Source organism: Canis lupus, chromosome X, assembly GCF_048164855.1.
Source record: "Canis lupus baileyi chromosome X, mCanLup2.hap1, whole genome shotgun sequence".
In the NCBI taxonomy this organism is placed as follows: Eukaryota; Metazoa; Chordata; class Mammalia; order Carnivora; family Canidae; genus Canis; species Canis lupus.
In genome coordinates this window covers 67974721-67993398 of record NC_132876.1, presented here as the reverse complement: position 1 = coordinate 67993398, position 18678 = coordinate 67974721, and the positions used below count along the sequence as shown (strand labels likewise).

The window sequence follows — 18678 nt, the reverse complement described above, 5'->3', positions numbered from 1 at the left end:
TTTATCATCAAAAGTGTAATTTATTTTTAAGGCCTCATCCTAAATGCTTCAATCTCTTCAGCTTCCACAGACACTTTAAATATCCAGCCCATTTTTTCCCCAAGTTCTCCCTGATATTTTACTTGAAATAGAATTCTGAGCATGAGCATCATCTAAAATAGCATTTTTCAGTACTATGAGATTGTAAGATCTTTCTAGTACCTACACAGTGCATAAACATCTTCATGAAATCTCTTTCATAATGTTTCATATTCTGAACAATACCCTGATTCATAGGCTGAATCATGAGACAGGTACATTGGTGAGCAGGAAGTTGGTAAAAAATAGCACTAAGCATTGATTTTTTTTTCTCATGAACGTGAACTTAGTGATCATCTAGCAAAAAATAGCTTGGCCTCAGATATGCAACTAGGAAGAAACCAATATGATAAAAAGATTTGTCCACCCAAGAATTTTCTGTAAATAAGAGTTAAATATGTGACTTAGAAAGTTCCTAGATTCTATTTTCCAATCATGAAAAGTTTATATTTTAAGTTTACTGTCTTAGCACATCAAGAAAGAGAAATGTCAATAACTTTTGGATAGATGAGGTGGAACATTGAGTGTTAGGCAAAAAAAAAAAAAAGGAGTATACACTATAGGGAATATAGTCAATAATGTTCTAATAACCTTGTATGGTGACAGATTATAACTAGACTTACTGTGGGGATCATTTCGTAGTGTATAAAAATGTTGAATCACTATTATGTACACCTAAAACTAATAGGACATTGTATGTCAATTATACTTCAGTAAAAAATGAAGAAGTAAGGAGGAGGGAGAGGAGAAATACAAATCAATATAGGACATACTTTTTCCCCTCAGAGCCTACAATTAAGTTAGGGAGACAAGTCATATGCACAGAAAAACAAAGCCAACCAACAAACACAGCAAGCAGAAATAATATGGTATATAAAGAAGAATACCTGCCTTTAAAAACCTCCCAGCCCCCTTTTTTTTCCTTTGAGATGTTATTTGTTAATGAACATCCTCCCTATGACGATAACTTGAATAATATTAATAGTGACGATGTCTGTAATCAGAAAGGCCTTTGTATGTAACATTTTCCTAATATATGCTTAAAGGAGCTCTATTCTCACCGGATTATAGAAATAAGCTCTTAGATAAATAGAATATTCCTAAATAAGGAAAATAAAGAAACTAAACTTTGAAGACTTTTAATGTGCTAAAAGAGTATTCCTATAGAAACAAACTCAAATATTTTAAGAATTCAAGTTAGCATAATTTAGGTAAGTCTTTGGCAGACGAGACTAATTTATAATAAATTTGGTTTACTAAAATCAGCCATGTTTTTTCTTTTTAATATATTTTTTTAATTAATTAATTATTTATTTATGATAGTCACACAGAGAGAGAGAGAGAGAGAGAGAGAGAGAGAGAGGCAGAGACACAGGCAGAGGGAGAAGCAGGCTCCATGCACCGGGAGCCCGACATGGGATTCGATCCCGGGTCTCCAGGATCGCGCCCTGGGCCAAAGGCAGGCGCCAAACCGCTGCGCCACCCAGGGATCCCAGCCATGTTTTTTCTAATTTATCAGTATTAAGGGTAATATACATGTAGATTTTATTCTACTTGAGTATATTATTCCTAAATTTATACAGGTTTACTAATTAAATGAGCTAATATTACTTCTACTAAATGTTTGAGACTATGACAAATGTAAATTTGTTTAGCCTAAATGAGTCATTATCCTGATGAAGTTTATTTCAACAGTAATTATGTTTTGTAGTATGTCAGCTAGAAGATAATTTACAACACCTTTAGGTAACTGAAAACTTTGGGCTGATATTAAATAAATTAATGGATATTCATCAGATACCTAGATCATTTCTAACTAAAAGAATGCATTAATTACTAAGGTTTATATACTTTTGCTTCTTATCTTTACATGCTACAGTGAAACTGTATGTATTTGGATCTGTTAGTGAACATGTTCTTTTTGGCCACTTATAGAAATTGTACTGTAAAGGATGTGTATACATATGGAAAGTGGTAGAAGTTTCCCAGAAAGGGAATTTTATTTGTTAAGATCAAAGTTGGCTAAGGTTTGATGGGCATATTTATCAGATTTTGAAAAAGAACTTCAGTATCAAATATTATATACTGATAGAAAACTAGAATTTGGTTTCCTTTCTGTTAAAATGTTTTTTTTTTTTTTGCATTATTGGTTTTCTCTTAATAACAGCCTGTAAAGGTTTTGCTTTACTAAGTAATCTTCCTCAATAAACAAGATTTTTTGTCTTACTAGAACAACCTTATATGATTTATGTTTATTATGGCCTTGATTATTTAAGAAAGCAAAGTCTTCCTACTTAGGAAAGAGATGAGGTTCTTTAAAAAAAAAAAAAAAAAAGATAGAGGGATCCCTGGATGGCGCAGCGGTTTGGCGCCTGCCTTTGGCCCAGGGCGCGATCCTGGAGACCTGGGATCGAATCCCACGTCGGGCTCCCAGTGCATGGAGCCTGCTTCTCCCTCTGCCTGTGTCTCTGCCTCTCTCTCTCTCTCTGTGACTATCACAAATAAATAAAAATGTAAAAAAAAAAGATTATTTATTTATTTATTTATTTATTTATTTATTTATTTATGAGGGTGGGAGAGTGAGAATGTGAGAGCAGGCAGGGGGAGGAGCAGAGGGCGAGGGACAAGAAGACTGTGCTGCGGCACCTGGGAGGCTCAGTGGCTGAGCATCTGCTGTTGACTCAGGTCATGATCCAGGGGTCCTGGGATCGAGCTCCACATCAGGCTCCTTACAGGGAGCCTGCTTTTCCCTCTGCCTTTGTCTCTGCCTCTTTCTCTGCGTCTATGAATAAATAAACATAATAATAATAATAAAAAAGACTGTGTTGAGTGGGGAGCCCAATGCAGGGCTTGATCTCAGGACTTTGAGAACATGACCAGAGCCCAAACCAAGAGTTGGTCATTTAACTGACTGAGCCACCCAGGAGCCCTGAGATGAGGTTCTTTATGGTCATATTACCTCCCATGTGTACATTAAAAATCTTTTATCATGATTTTGGTTAAATAGAGAACCAAGTAGTATTTTTCAGTAATCCATCACTTATCTTAAATTTTTTTTTTAAATTTTTATTTATTTATGATAGTCACAGAGAGAGAGAGAGAGGCGCAGAGACACAGGCAGAGGGAGAAGCAGGCTCCATGCACCGGGAGCCCGACGTGGGATTCGATCCCGGGTCTCCAGGATCGCGCCCTGGGCCAAAGGCAGGCGCCAAACCGCTGCGCCACCCAGGGATCCCTCCATCACTTATCTTAATTGAATCCCAGAACACCCTGGAAAATCACAAGGAATTTGTTCCTTCATCTTATAAAAATAAAGACATGTTAGAAATAATTGGGTTTATCTGATATATTACTATTGATGAGATGCATGGGAAGAGTTGCCAAATTGGTAGAAATGCTCAGCTTTCCCTAGGTTAAATTGTATAAGCAAATTGTTATTAATATAAATATTTCAGAAATTGTATGTTATATAGGAATTTCCTAAGGATCTCTCAATGTCCTCACTAGCCATGATATGTTTCTATTTTTCAGAGTCCTTATGCTGCTTTCCCAGATTTTAGATGACTACAGTATAGTGTTTTCGGTCATAATTAAAAATTTTTTTAATGTTAACTTGGTCTTAATTTTGCTTCTTTAGAATCTAGCATCTGCTAGGCCATTAGTTTCAATTGGGGAGTCTCAGCACTTACCTATGGAATTATATCACTATATGGATATTTGACACCTACTCTGGTTTACTGAATCTCTTTACTTGATATTTTTGGTATATTTTGGGAATATTCTAACTGTAAGCTTGGTATATTTGTGGTATATTATATCAGGATTATTATAGGTTATATTTAGGGATATTTGTCTCTATAAAGATTATGTTCATTCATTTTTATAAATTAGATATAATACTCTCTTTTCTTTGAAAATAGAGTTAATCATTATGTTTATGGATATTTTGTCTAAAAACTTTTTGGGATTGACTTTTATATTGTTTTGCATGCCACAGAAACAACTACATGTCTTTGCCAGTTGCATTATTCTTGTAATGAATTCTCATCAGATCTTTAATTTCTGAAAATGATCAGCAGCAAGTTAACCAAAGCTATTGTACATCTTTTGCCATTTACAGATGGTTTTATATATTTTAATCTAATGTGTCCCTGAGAGTACTTGCAATCAGGTACAAGCCAGAGTGCTTCATCTTCAACAAAGAGAGACTATCTCAGAGCCCCATGGAAAATGGTTTTGCCAAGTATTGTTAAGTGCAGGCTTTTTATGGTATAGTTTAAACAACTTTGAGACCATATCAGTGAATTGAGTCAGGATTTCAAGAACTCTAGCTGACAATTAGACAGGTTGATGAGACCACTAATGCAAGGTCAAGAGGAACAAGAACTAATTACATAGATCCGAATGAAACTGATGGGGGATGATTGTGGATTTTGTTTAGAATGTGCTGATGTTTTAAAGCAGACCGACCCATAAATACAGAGAACAAACTGATGGTTGCCAGAGGGGAGGGGTGAGGGGATGGGCGAAATGGGTGAAGAAGAGTGGGAAGTACAGGTTTCTAGTTGTAGAATGAATAAGTCATGGGAATAAAAGGCACAACACAGGGAATGCAGTTGATGATATTGTAATAGTGTTGTATGGTGACAGAAGGTAGCTTCACTGTAGTCAGCAAAGCATAACAGAGTTGTGGAGTCACTAAGTTGGACACCTGAAACTAATGTAACATCATGTTAACTATATTTCAATCAAAACAGAATATTGATGATGTTTTAGGGACTCATTTATCTTTTTTCTTATGCTATCTATAACTCATAATAATTTAGTAAACCATGCTTTTGCAAACAGAAATCACACACTTGTAAATGATACCTCATTCCCTCTGCCTGAGCCCTCCGATTCAGAAACTTTTATCAAGCATTCTTATTCACATGGAAATATAATTATTTGCACTGGTTCAGTAAGAATTATCTGTCCTAAACATTATATGGTCTCATTATTTGGGGAATATAAATAATAGTGAAAGGGAATAGAAGGGAAAGGAGAAGAAATGGGTAGGAAATATCAGAAAGGGAGACAGAACATAAAGACTCCTAACTCTGGGAAACGAACTAGGGGTGGTGGAAGGGGAGGAGGGCGGGGGGTGGGGGTGAATGGGTGATGGGCACTGAGGGGGGCACTTGACGGGATGAGCACTGGGTGTTATTCTGTATGTTGGCAAATTGAACACCAATAAAAAAGAAATTTATTATTAAAAAAAGAATTATCTGTCCTACCTGTTATCAGGACATGATTGGCAACATTGGTTATATAACCAAGGCCTTGCCTGGAATGCCATATTTGTCAATGAAGCTCACTGAATCATATATGATCATACACTTTTAAGGAACTAAGGGTTGACTTTATTCAGCAATGCATACAAAGCCTTCTTGGGAAAACTAGCCTGGTATCTGGTACCTGGCTTACAGAGTTCCCAGTCTTGCAAGCGAGTAAGGAAGGTTACTTCCTGGGAAGCCCTGGAAGCTTAAGATATCTTGGAGACCCCAAGAAGAGAGGAATGGTCCCCACTTTATAAATACTGAAGATAAAATCTCCTTAGATTGGCTTCCTAGCTCTAATAGGCTTTTAAAATTTCAAAGTGAGATTTCGTATGAAAACTTCCAGCAAAACAAGCTTAAGAAGGGCTAAATGGTAAATTACCATTCTTGCTGCACCTATGTAAATAATCAGGCTAAATCAGATGAGGCTGATTTTTATTGTTGAGTATTGTTTGTTGAGGTAAAATTTACATAATGTTAAAATAACCATTTTAAAGTATGTAATTCACTGACATTTAGTACATTCATAACATTGTGTGACTTCCACTTCAATTTATTTCCAAAATATTTTCACACCTCAAAAGAAAACCCTGCATTAATTAAGCAGTCATTCCTTATTTCTCCCTCCTATAACCCCCTGACAATCACCAATTTGTAATCTGTCTCTATGGATTTACTTATTCTGGGTATTTCCTGTAAACGACATCATACTATAGGTGATCTTTTGTGTCTGGCTTCTTTCTCCTAGCATAATATTTTTGGGGTTCATCCATATTGTATCATGTGGTCAGTGCTTCATTGCTTTTTATGACTCCACTGTATGTATATACCATATTTTGTTTATACATTCATCTGTTGATGGACATTTGGGTTGTTTCTACCTTTTGGCTATTGTGAATAGTGCTGCTGTGAACATTTGTGTACTTGAGTACCTGTTTTCAATTTTTTGGATATATTCTTAGGAGTGAAATTGCTAGGACATATCGAAATTCTGTTTAACTTTTGAGGTCAGCCAAGCTGTTTTCTATAACAGCTGCACCATTTTACTTTCCTACCAGCAGTGTACAAGGGTTCCAATTTCTCTACATCCTCATCAACACTTGTTATTTTGTTTTGTTTTTTCAATTCTAGCCATTCTAGTGGGTGTGAAATGGTGTCTCATTGTGAATTTGATTTGCATTTCCCTGATGACTAATGATGTCAAACATCATTTTGTATGATTGTTAGACATTTGTATATCTTCTCTGGAGAAATGTCTATTCAGGTCCTTTGCTCATTTTAAAATTGGATTGTCTTTTTTGTTGGTGAGCAGTATGAGTTCTTTATATATTCTGGATACTAGACCCTTATCAGATATATGATTTGCAAATATTTTCTCCCATTTTGTAGGTTGTCTTTTCACTTTCTTGATAATGTCCTTTGATACACAAAAGTTTTTACTTTGATGAACTTCAATTTATCTTTTTTTCTTTTGTTGCTTGTGGGACCAGCCTTATTTTGAAGTCAAGAATAATCTTTGAGATTATCTTTGATAAAAAGGGAGGTAACCATTTAGAGAAATTTTGTGTTTCAAAGGAAAACTATGTGTCATCTATAGCACACTATTCCAGGTTATCAGAATCAAGTTATTGTCTTTCAGTTATCATCTCTTCATAAACTGCAGGTTTCTGGTGAGTATGCAAACTTTGTCTTCTCTGGTAAAGATATAATTGACTTCCTTCCCCATGTGGAAGAATCAGTTTTGTTACCTACTTGGAAACTGGACTGGACCTTGGTACCATGCCCAAATTGTTGATCCTTACCAAATTTTCTATTCTTCCAGTTTTCTTCAATATCTGGCTAATATATTCCAAGTGGACTTTTCCAATTTTTCTTCCTCCCACCTGACTTGGAGTCACCAAGAACTAAAACTTGACTGCCTAAGTCCCTATCAGGACCCTATGTTGCCTTAGAGCTTCATCTCTTCTCTGGGAGCTGAAGCAGCCCTACAAGCTAAAGCCCAATGACTTGATAAAATCTGAAAGAACTGGTCATCACAGCAGAACATGTATGACAGGAATTCTTCTTGAACAAACTACCACCTAGGACACAAAGGGTGTCTGAAGAAGTGCTCAGGTCATGCATGTCTTTCTATGAGAGGCAACCTAGGCTATGGACAGTGTCACAAAGAACACTGACATCTTAGCTCCATGAGTGGTGCTGCAAAATGTATTTCCCTCCATTGATGTCTTAGAATCCACTTGACTGGTTACCTTCAGGGTTCAATTCTTGGTTGGCTTTTTTCCTGAAATATGACATTTTACATTAGTTTTTTTTTTCCATGTTAGTCTTCCCTCTGTTAAGAGGTCTGAACTACAAACCCTAAAACAATTGACTTTTACCACTGCTTCTCAACAGATGGTTCAAATGGTTTTAAAAAGCAACACCAAGAGTGCTCAAGAGACTATTTCTTAGACTCTGCTTCACCATACTCAGGAGGTTTATGATCACCTCTGAGTTGCTTGGTAATAATACTTGTCTTGAACAAAAGGGGAAAATGACAATGTTGAAGTTTATGTGAGCCCTGTGCTCACCAGAAAGCAGTAATGTTTAAGAACTTTGCCCCCTCTTGTTTTCCAGGAAAAGGTGAATTGCAGTGTACCATCCTACCCCAGCATATTATTCTACAATAAGACCCATCTCCATCTTTCCCAATGACTCCCATAAGACTTGCAGATGACTTCCTTGTTTACCTGTCTCTGTAAAACCCCAGGCTCCCTTACTTTTCTTTGAGCTATTCCTCATTAATAAATGTTCCCCCTGGGCAGCCCAGGTGGCTCAGCCGTTTAGTGCCGCCTCCAGCCCGGGGTGAGATCCTGGAGACCTGGGATCGAGTCCCACGTCAGGCTCCCTGCATGGAGCCTGCTTCTCCCTCTGCCTGTGTCTCTGCCTCTCTCTTTCTGTGTCTGTCATGAATAAATAAATAAAATCTTAAAAAAAATAAAAAATAAATGTTCTCCCTATTGCAATAGCTGAATAAAATCATTTCCTCATTGTGTAGGGCATTTCTCACACAAAGGTATTCAGAGGATAAACCAGCTGCAGCAAATATACTTCTGAAACTCTGAGAAATGTGTCTGTAGCTTTGTGGTTAGGCAATTTTTAAAAAGTAAGCTCTACATCCAATACGGAGCTTGAACTCATGACCCTGAGATCAAGAGTCACATGCTCTACCAACTGAACCAGCCAGGTTCCCCAGGCAGTATTTTTTTCTTTACCAGAAACATCTAGCTTCTTAAATGCCCTGGTGAACTATAAACCACAAAGTCAATTTTTAAGAAAAAGCACAGAGCCCAGTCAACTGCATTTACTCACATGTATTTGCTGTTTTATGTCCATTGGGCTAGAGATCATGGATGCTTGGATCATGAATGACATTAAGACATTTTTTAAAACATCAGGTAGTTACCTTACTAAGGCAGAGACAGATTACCTGCACTGTTCAACAGCTGAACTGTAACTGGCAAAGATTTGGTAACATTTTTTTTTCAGTACCATTATCAAAATTCAGCATCATAGATTTCCAGTGTTTACTTATTTGGCCCTTCCTATTTTTTCTTTCAGTGTTAGCATAACTCTTATAATTCTTTCATTATAGCTATTTTGGAACCAGCTGGTAGTAGGGTTTAGCTTTTCTCTGTTGTTGGCATATAATAAAAATAACAGGCAACATTTATTGAGTGATGATCCTGTGCCAGGAACTGTACTAGGTGCTTTCAACGTGTTAACTCAATCAATTTTCACAGAAGCCCTGTGAGGTAGATACTATTATTATTTCCATTTTAAAAATGAGGAAACTAAAATAGGGAGATTAAATATCTTGTCCAAAGTCACATAGGTAAGAAGTAGTTGATCTTGAATTTGAATTTAGGCAGTCTGGCTCTTCTGCACCTGAGCTCAACCACTTTGGTAAACAGCTTTCATATCCTTCTATCAACATTTGTTGCTCTTCCTCTCCCTCATAATTTCTTCCACCTCTCCTTCATGCCTATTCCCCTCTCCATTTCACTTACAATGTTGCTGAAATTAGTCTATATGGTGGGTTTTCTCCTACCTCTTCACCTGTCTTTCATGCACCACTTCACTACTTTTTGTTTGTCTCTCTCCCCTTTGCCATTTTCTGACTTGAATTTAAATCTCCTTGGTCAAAAAAAGAACTGCCACAAATCCTTCTCTCCAGATTTCTTCTACGATATCCCACCGAACTGTAATCATTTCAACTTTCAGGTTATGTAGATTTAGGATAAATATTTTTTATGAATTTCCTCAAAATATAAGTGAATGACCCAGGGCCAAATTTGCACAAACTGACTTTGTGGTGGTCCTCTCCTCTGTAAAGCCAATTTAACTACTGTCCTAGCACCTTTAGATTTAGAAGTTACACAGGAATATGCGTGAAAAAGGGATTAGGTCAAGAAGGCTCTACTTGTTAATAGAAACAAATCCATTAACTGTGTGACAAAACTGAAAATGTCATCCAGGAAATAAAATAAATGTGACAGCAGCATAATTCTACATGGTTCTCACTCTTTCCACATCATTTGGCATGATAAGCAGTCTCTATTAAAGACAAATGAAGGCTTGGGAGAGTGGAAATGACGTAATACCTGCCTGAAAATGAATCAAGAAAAAGGACTATGAATTCATTATGGTGAGAAGTGCTGGAAGGCCACTTTCAGAATTCACAGACCATATTTCCCTTTGGATAATTATATAGTCCAAGGTAAACTAATGGAAAAAGTATAAAGCAGTTCTATTTACTGCCAAGAATCTGGGTGGCTCAGCGGTTTAGCGCCGCCTTCAGCCCAGGGTGTGATCCTGGAGACCCAGGATCAAATCCCACGTCGGGCTCCCTGCATGGAGCCTGCTTCTCCCTCTGCCTGTGTCTCTGCCTCTCTCTCTCTCTCTCTCTCTCTCTCTCTCTCTCTCTCTCTGTGTGTGTGTGTGTGTCTCATGGATAAATAAAATCTTAAAAAAAGAATCTTAGCTATTTTATATACAAAACCTAACATCTGCACTACAGAAAGGTCAAAGTGGTGAGTAGGCCCCTGATAATTGCTGTAAGATTTAGTTAGGAAATAAATTGAATAGACAGGTCAAGATGAACTCAATTCACTTGTTTCCTTTGGACATGCAAAGTCTCATGTTTCAGATCTAAGCTTTTTAGAACATTTTTCTCTCATGACATTGGCTAAAATTTCCTATTCTAAACTATGGTTTTATTCAGTAAAGTATAGATTAGCAAATCAAAGTCTTCACTTGGCTAGTGAATTTTTCTTTTACAAATCACTCTGCTTTTAGGGAAGGAAGTAAATGAGAAGAAACCAAACAATTTCCAAAAGTAATTTCCCAGTGTATACCCCAGGTTCAGTTCAGATTTAGTCAATATCTGGAACTTTTGGTGATCTTATCCAATTAGAATCAAGGGTTCAGAAACACCGTGTGACTTTAAGTGATAGTAGCAAGATTCAATCGGGTCCAGTTTATTGTGCTTTACTAAGGCAGAAATCTATAGACATATTTTTTTAAAAAAGGTTAAAGAATATGCATAAAACAAATCAAAAGCCTGGTGTAATTGTTTTCTAAACCAGAAAAATCAATTAACCAGAATATTCCATTTCTGAGCATTCTGGTCAATCAAAAATATTACTTTTTGCTTTAAGCTCTCAATTAAAAAAACCTCAATGGTTTAGACATCAATACTGAGTTGAGGAATTAAATGTACTCTCTTCCTCTACAAGAAAAATAACATTTTATGTATAATTGACGGAAACTGTACCTGCCCAACTTTTCCAGTTAAATAGAAAAAATACAAAATCACTGGCAAAGCAGCTGTCTCAGGCTATATATATATATATATATATATATATATATATTTGTATTTCTGCACCTGGTCTTGGCACACAAGATGAGTGTCTCAGGAGCCAAAGACTTTACGTGCTTGTATCCCCAACCTACATAATACACCCCATTAAATTGGCTGGAGTTTATATTAGGTGTGGATAGGAGGAAATGCCATTCTGCTCAGTGAACTGATCACAACCTGTGCCAAATCAGGAGAGAGAGAAGAGTGCTTGCTTTGAAAATGCAGGGAATGCTTTCAGACATTCTGGCTTCTGCTGATGCAAATCTAGGGTAACTTTTTGACATACAAATAAAACATATGGAAACTCCTCAAATGTCCTTTTGGCTATAGGATTGGGCTCCTCTACAGTTTTATCATGTATCACTACAATTGTTCAAAACTTGGATTGAAAACACCTAGGGTTATTGTCATGTTATATCTACATTAATTGTGATATCAAAAAGACAAAATATAAAAAGTGGAACATTATTTTTTACAACTTTTCTGCAAACAAATGACTAGCTAAATTCTGAAATTTTTTCACAATCATAATATACATATATTCCACTCAATATTTTTCAGCTGTAGATTATGACTTCCTAGAAAAATGATAATTATTTCTATTTTATACAGAGGGAACTTTCATAATTTACCTCATATTTACAAGAAGGTGTCAAGCACAAGGCAGGGAGTAAAGGAGCCTTGCTGGCACTCATAGGCCTGGTTGAACAAGACTTGGAATCTTTTTGGACACCCCTAGAGAATCCTAGTCCCCAATCATACTGTGCCCTTCTTCTGATACCTTAGTCTCAGGCAGCTTGCCTAAGAGGAGACACTGAATGCAATCAATCTGCAGGAAGGTGCAAAGGACTCATTCTGTGTTCTGTCTCTGTACTAAGGGTAGTGGACAATGCAAGATGCCCTGGACTCTGCCCTTTAAAAGATTATGACTGGGATCCCTGGGTGGCGCAGCGGTTTGGCGCCTGCCTTTGGCCCAGGGCGCGATCCTGGAGACCCTGGATCGAATCCCACGTCGGGCTCCCGGTGCATGGAGCCTGCTTCTCCCTCTGCCTATGTCTCTGCCTCTCTCTCTCTCTCTCTCTCTCTGTGTGACTATCATAAATAAATAAAAATTTTAAAAAAGAGCACTCTTAATTAAAAAAAAATCTTATAAAAGATTATGACGGAGTCAAATCAAGCTATAAGACAAAACATATTTTAAAAAACATAAGGTGTGCATGAAGAAGTATTAAATTATATGGTATAGACTATGCTTTTCTCAACTTCCGACCACCTAGCCTTAACCTGGAAGCTTTCTTCTAAGAGACTCAGAGGACATATTATCTCATTTACTCTTATTAGCTCCATGTGAAGGGAAGAAATGGCTATTCCTATTTTACAGTTGAAAAACAAAAATGATTTATATCCTAGGGTACTTAGGGAATTGGTGACATCCTATAGAGCTTCTAGCAGTCTTATATTCCTCTCGTGCTCCCTCCCTATCACACACTTTATACTGCTTATTATGAGTTTCTAAAGCACAATTCTGTTACCCTGTTTAAAAACTCAATGAGTTTGCATTCTTATATGAAAAAAGACCCTATCTTTAGCATAGTACACAACGCCCTTCATGATCTTGTCCCTGCCTATTTCTCAAGCCTCTTATCTCACCATGCCCCTCAAGTACAATTTAACCACATTAAACTTTTCTCCTTATCCCAAACATAGTATAGTCTCTAAGTCTCTGACACTTTGCACACATGTAGTCTTGGATGTTGAATGACTTCCATCTCCTCTGACAACCTCTTACCCATCCTTTAAGATCTGGCTGTGGGGCAGCCTAGGTGGCTAAGTGGTTTAGCACAGCCTTCAGCCCAGGGCATGGTCCTGGGGACCCGGGATCCAGTCCCATGTCAGGCTTCCCTGCATGGAGCCTGCTACTCCCTCTGCCTGTGTCTCTGCCTCTCTCTCTCTCTCTCTCTCACTTTGTCTTTCATGAATAAATAAATGAAATCTTAAAAAAAAAAGGATCTGGCTGTGAAGATGGCCCTGAAGTTCCACCTTCCTTTTCCATGCAAAGAAAGTTGATTCTTTTTTTTTTTTTTGTATGCCAGCAGTTTATTCAAACCTCTATCATAGTACTTATCAAACTGGCTTGCAATGATTATTTCCTGTACCTGTCTCCTCCACTAGACTATAAATTCTTTGAGAGCAAGGACTGTATCTCTTATTCATCTTTATATCTTCATTACCTAGCACAGTGCTTAGCTCATGGTAGGCTCTGAAGAAAACATTTTTTTTATTTTAAAAAATTTATAGGAATGATGAATTGTCTAAAGAATGGAGAAAAGGACTCATATTTTTTACCTTGAATAAAAGAAAAATAATGATCAGATTATACATTTACAAATTCAAATGTGATAAACTAGAAAAACTGGAACAGATCATTAAAATTGGGCTGATCAGTACCCAAATCAGGAAACTTTAAGGATCCATGACTCCTTGCTCCCCATCCCCCCCAGAACAAACAAACAAACAAACAAAGCATGGATTTAGGTAGAAGCTGGTCCTGGATCTAGAGACAAGTCATTAGCTTTTTTTAAAATGTGTGATAAAATAGGGAGTTTTGCATTAAATGTATCCAAAAAACAAAGTTAGATGTGGCAATTTTATTTGGTAGACACACTTAAAATTGAAATGACTTGAATCAATTAGCAAAGTGGGTGGATATCACCAGGGTGAAATTTAATATCGAAACAAAGAAGGTAATTCACTGATGTGAAACAAACAAGGAGAATGAAAGATATGCTGTAAGGTCATATTTGAAGTGATTCTGAGTACTGCAGCACAGCTATAGACTCCTGGGAGACTGCACAGACCATCTTGATGGATAGCAACAAGATAAATCTATGAAATAAACACCTTAGTTAACTCATGGTCAAGCTTTCAATGTAGAAAGAACCATTTGGTGGTACATTTGTCTTTGTAGTGACAAGCACATGCACAAATAGTGATCGCTGTCAAAAGTGCCATCTTTAAATATTGAAAAGACAGAGATGTAAAAATGGCAGAAAGGAATAATATCAAGATATGTATGTTCAGGCATAGATCAGATCTGTAGTTCCTTTTTTTAAAGTAAGCTCTACACCAAACGTGGGGCTTGAATTCATGACCCTGAGATCAAGAGTCACATGCTCTACTGACTGAGCTGCCATGCACCTGCAAGATCTGTAGTTTTTAAAGTTCTCTTGAGCAGCAGACTTTTTTTTTTTCAAATGAAATTTTATGTGGAATCCCAATATAGGAAACAAACAAAATCAACACTGCACTGGTTAAAGTGTGAGTAGGGGGTGGACACTTTAGGCTCCAGAACCCTATATACTTAGCTACCCCTTTACTTTCTGTAGTTGCCACTGAGGCATTTTAAGGAATCCTGGGATAGATATGTGGAAAGGTTTCTACGTGGAGAGAGAGGTTAGAATACATGACTCAGATTCTTTCTGACTCTGAAAGTCTATATAATATGATAATCCTCTCTCTAATATTCAAGACCAGTCAGGAAATCAGGATTTTATTCCACTTATGGAAGAGTACAGTAGAGGACAATACAAATAACTAAGGGCTTGAGAAATAATCTTAGTGATTACTTATTGGGCACAGGTAACAAGAGGCTTATCTCTTCCTTCCTCCCTCAACATATAAATTTGTATTGAGCACTCACTCTGCTCTATACTCTGGGAATAAAGATGAACAGATAATACAGAGAAGTCTATTCTCAAAGACTTCACTGTGTGTGTGGGGGGGTATGTTGAAGCAGATAAAAAATACAAAAATAAACAAGAAAACAACATATTGTGACAAGTGACATCACAAAAATAACACACAGTAATGTGATAGAGAGTAATAGGGTATGTGTGAAGGTTACTTCAGATAGGTTGGTCAGGAAAGATTCTCTGAGTAGGTGATATTTAGACAAAGACCTGAAAAGTGAAAAGAAACTCACCTATACTGAGATGGAGAAGTCTTCCAGGCAGAGAGAACAGCATTGCAAAAGCTCTGAGGCAGGAAAGAACTTCCTTGGCCTATTTGAGAAGCTGAAAGGCCAGTGTGGCTGGAACACAGTTAATGAAGGAGAGTGGTACAAGATGAGTTCTGATGGGACCAAACCACAGGGGCCATCACAAGGAGTTTGGACTGTATTTCAGTGAGTCAGGAAGTCTTTGGAGGATTTTGAGCAGAGTAGGGGTAGGATTGATTTAAACTATTGTTTATTCTACAAAGGGATGTTGTATAAGTGATCATTAGTGCAAGGAAAATGATCTAAATTTCATCAGGAGAAATTTGGTAACACAGAGGAAATTTGGAAGAATTGTTGCCAAGAGAGGTTGAAGAATTTTATTTTATGGCATAAAGCTAATTTCTTGGCGTGATCTAACAAGCAGCCAGAAAGATAATTTCTTTAGCCTTCTTACAGCTGTCACCTTTGACAATTTATCCTTGGTGTCACAGTCACTGGGAGAGCTGAGGCTTATATTTAAATGCTCTCAATGCTCCTTTCACTAAATTAATTGCTTCTAAATTGCTTACAGCGAAGCAGCAAAAGATGGCAAAAGGCAGAAATACAGTACTTCATTTTTTAAAGACTCTTGAAAATGTGATTTTTTTCTGTAAGAACCTACCTTAGTACTTACTTATGAGTTAGCTTATCGGCCAGTTTCCTCCTGGCACCAGAACCTCAAATCCCAATGATAGTCAGTCTGACCACCTGTTTTTTTTTTTTTTTTTTTTTTTTTGTTCCCAAAGCTAAGGTGGTAAAGTGCTATTGGAACCAACCATGTAACTGCAGATGTACACCATTACACATTTATGGTTCCCAATCACAGGTGGACCTTCAAGGCTGCTCAGTAATCATTTACTTTTCTCTAGCTCTTTCTTTCTCACTCCTTACAATGGATGCTACAAACTCACTAATTGACTCTAATTTTGAAACAAGTTCTACTGTGGGTAAAATGCTATCAAATAGCCTCACGTACTAGAGAAATTGTTGAAAGGAAGAGTCCATGTGTGTGGCAAACTTCATTGTTGTTTTATTTCAAGAAACTGCCCAACCTTCAGTAGCCACCACTCTGATCAGTCAGCAGCCATCAACACTGAGGCAAAACCCTCCACTGGCAAAAAAGATTATGACTTACTGAAAGCTCAGATAGTGGTTAGAAATTTTTAGCAATAAAGTATTTTAAAATTAAATATATACGTTATTTTTGGATATAATTTGTTATTGCAAACTTGGAAGACTACATTTTATATGCACTGGAAAACCAAAAGAATTCATTTGACTCACTTTATTGTGATACTTGCATTATTGCAGTGGTCTAAAACTGAACCCACAATACCTCCAAGGTATGCCTGTATATGATTTGGAAATGTTTTCTCTCATTCTATTGGCTGTCTTTTCACTTTCTTGATGGTGTTCTTTGAAGTCCCAGAGAATTTAATCTTGATGAAGTCCAATTTCTTTATTTTTTTCTTTTGTTGCTTGTGTTTTTGGTGATATATCTAAGAAGACTTTGCCTAAGCCAAGGTTATCATGATTTACTCCAATGCTTTCTTCTAAGAGTTTTATAGTTTTAGCTCTTACCTTTAGGTCTATGATCTATTTTATACTGCTATGCATGGTATAAAGTAGAGGTCCAGATTCATTCTTTTGCATGTGCATCCAGTTGTCCCAGTACCATTTGTTGAAAAAACTATTCTTTCCTTAGTGAACTGTCTTAGTACCTTTGTCAAAAATCAATTGACCATAAATGTGAGGGTTTATTTCTGGACTCCCAATGTTATTCCACTGATCTATATGTCTATGTTTATGCCAGCACCACACTGTCTCGATTACAGTGTGAGTCCTCCAACTTTGTTGTTTTTCAAGGTTGTTTTGGCTTTCTGTAGGTCTCCTGCATTTCCATATGTATTTTAGGATCAGCTTGTCAATTTCTACAAAAATCCAGCTATGATTTTGGTAGGGTTTGTACTGAATCTGTATATCAACTTGGCAGTATTGTCTTAACAATATTAATTTTTCTGATCAATGAACATGGGATTCCACTATACATTATTTATATGATTGACAGTTATACGGAACTAATGTATAAAAGGCAATTTTTAAATGTGAGCTCAAATGAATATTTTTTGCAGCTTTATTAAGGTATAATTTAGATACCATAAAATTTACCCAAATTAACTATATAATTCAATGATTTTTAATAAATTTACTGAGTTAGACAGCCATCACTATAATCTAGTTTTAGAACATTTTTATCCCTCCAGTAAGATTCCTCATACCTGTTACAGTTAATCCCTATTCTTACACCCAGAACCAGGCAACTACTAATCAACTCTCTGTATAGATTTGTCTTTCTGAACATTTCACATAAATGGAATTATACATTATATGTTTTGTTCTATCTGGTTTCTTAGCATAATTTTTTCTTTTTTTAAAGCTTTATTTATTTTGAGAGAGAGAGCATGAGCAGGGGGAGGGGCAGAGGGAGAGAGAATTTCTAGCAGACTCCCTGCTGAGTATGGAGCCCCATGTGAGGTTCAATCTCAGAACCCTGAGATCATGACCTGAGCTGAAACTAAGAGTTGGATGCTCAACTGACTGGGCCACACAGATGCCCCTACTTAAGATAATTTTTAAAATTAATAGAATTTTCTAGGACAGTTTTAGATTTACAGAAAAACTGAACAGATAGAACAGAGAGTTCCCATATACCCTCTCCCCACCTCACAGTTTTCCCTATTAATATCTTGCCTGGCACACTTGTTGCAATGCTGATATATTATTATTAAAGTCCATAGCTTACATTAGGGTTCACTCTTAGTGTTGTATGTGTTTTGACAAATGTATGATATCATGTATCCACAATTACAGAATCATACAGAATAGTTTCACCACTCTAAAAAAACCCATGTGTTCTGCCTAATTATTCTTCCCCTCCTCTCTAAGCCCCTGGTAATCACTAATCTTTTTTTACTGTCTCTAAGTTTTGCCTTTTTCAGAATGTCATATGATTGAAATTATACAGTATGTAGTCTTTTCAGATTGGCTTCTTTCACTTAGAAACATGCATTTAAAATTTCTCCATTTCTTTTAGTGGCTTGATAGCTCAATTTTTAAAATTTCAGCTTCACTGAGGTATAACTGACATATAAAATTGTAATATATTTAAAGTAGACATTGTGGTGATTGGATACACATATACATTGTGAACAGAGTGCCCCCACCAAATTGATTAACACATCTATCACATTACATATTTATCTTTTTTTGATGAGAATATTTAAGTTTTAACCTCTTAGCTAAGCTCAATATTATAGGATAGATTGTTTTTTTACTGCTCA

The 18678-nt window shown here is 36.7% G+C and overlaps 1 protein-coding gene across 14 annotated transcripts in view; it reads right to left on the bottom strand.

Moving 5' to 3' along the window:
- Positions 1-18678, bottom strand: part of HDAC8 (histone deacetylase 8) — a 218308-nt gene that overhangs the window by 156322 nt on the left and 43308 nt on the right. For 9 of the 14 annotated variants that reach the window (XR_012026594.1, XR_012026593.1, XM_072817518.1 and 6 more), the window contains exon 5: positions 15284-15391. The exons of 3 other annotated variants lie outside the window; for them this stretch is intronic. Coding sequence is in view for 9 of the 11 variants with exons in the window: in XM_072817518.1 (XP_072673619.1) it covers positions 15284-15391 (108 nt within the window). In the remaining 2 variants the exon portion in view is untranslated. Of the gene's footprint in view, positions 1-2699; positions 2861-15283; positions 15392-18678 lie in introns of those variants that run through there. 2 more of the 14 variants (XM_072817528.1, XM_072817529.1) reach the window with 2 other exon arrangements.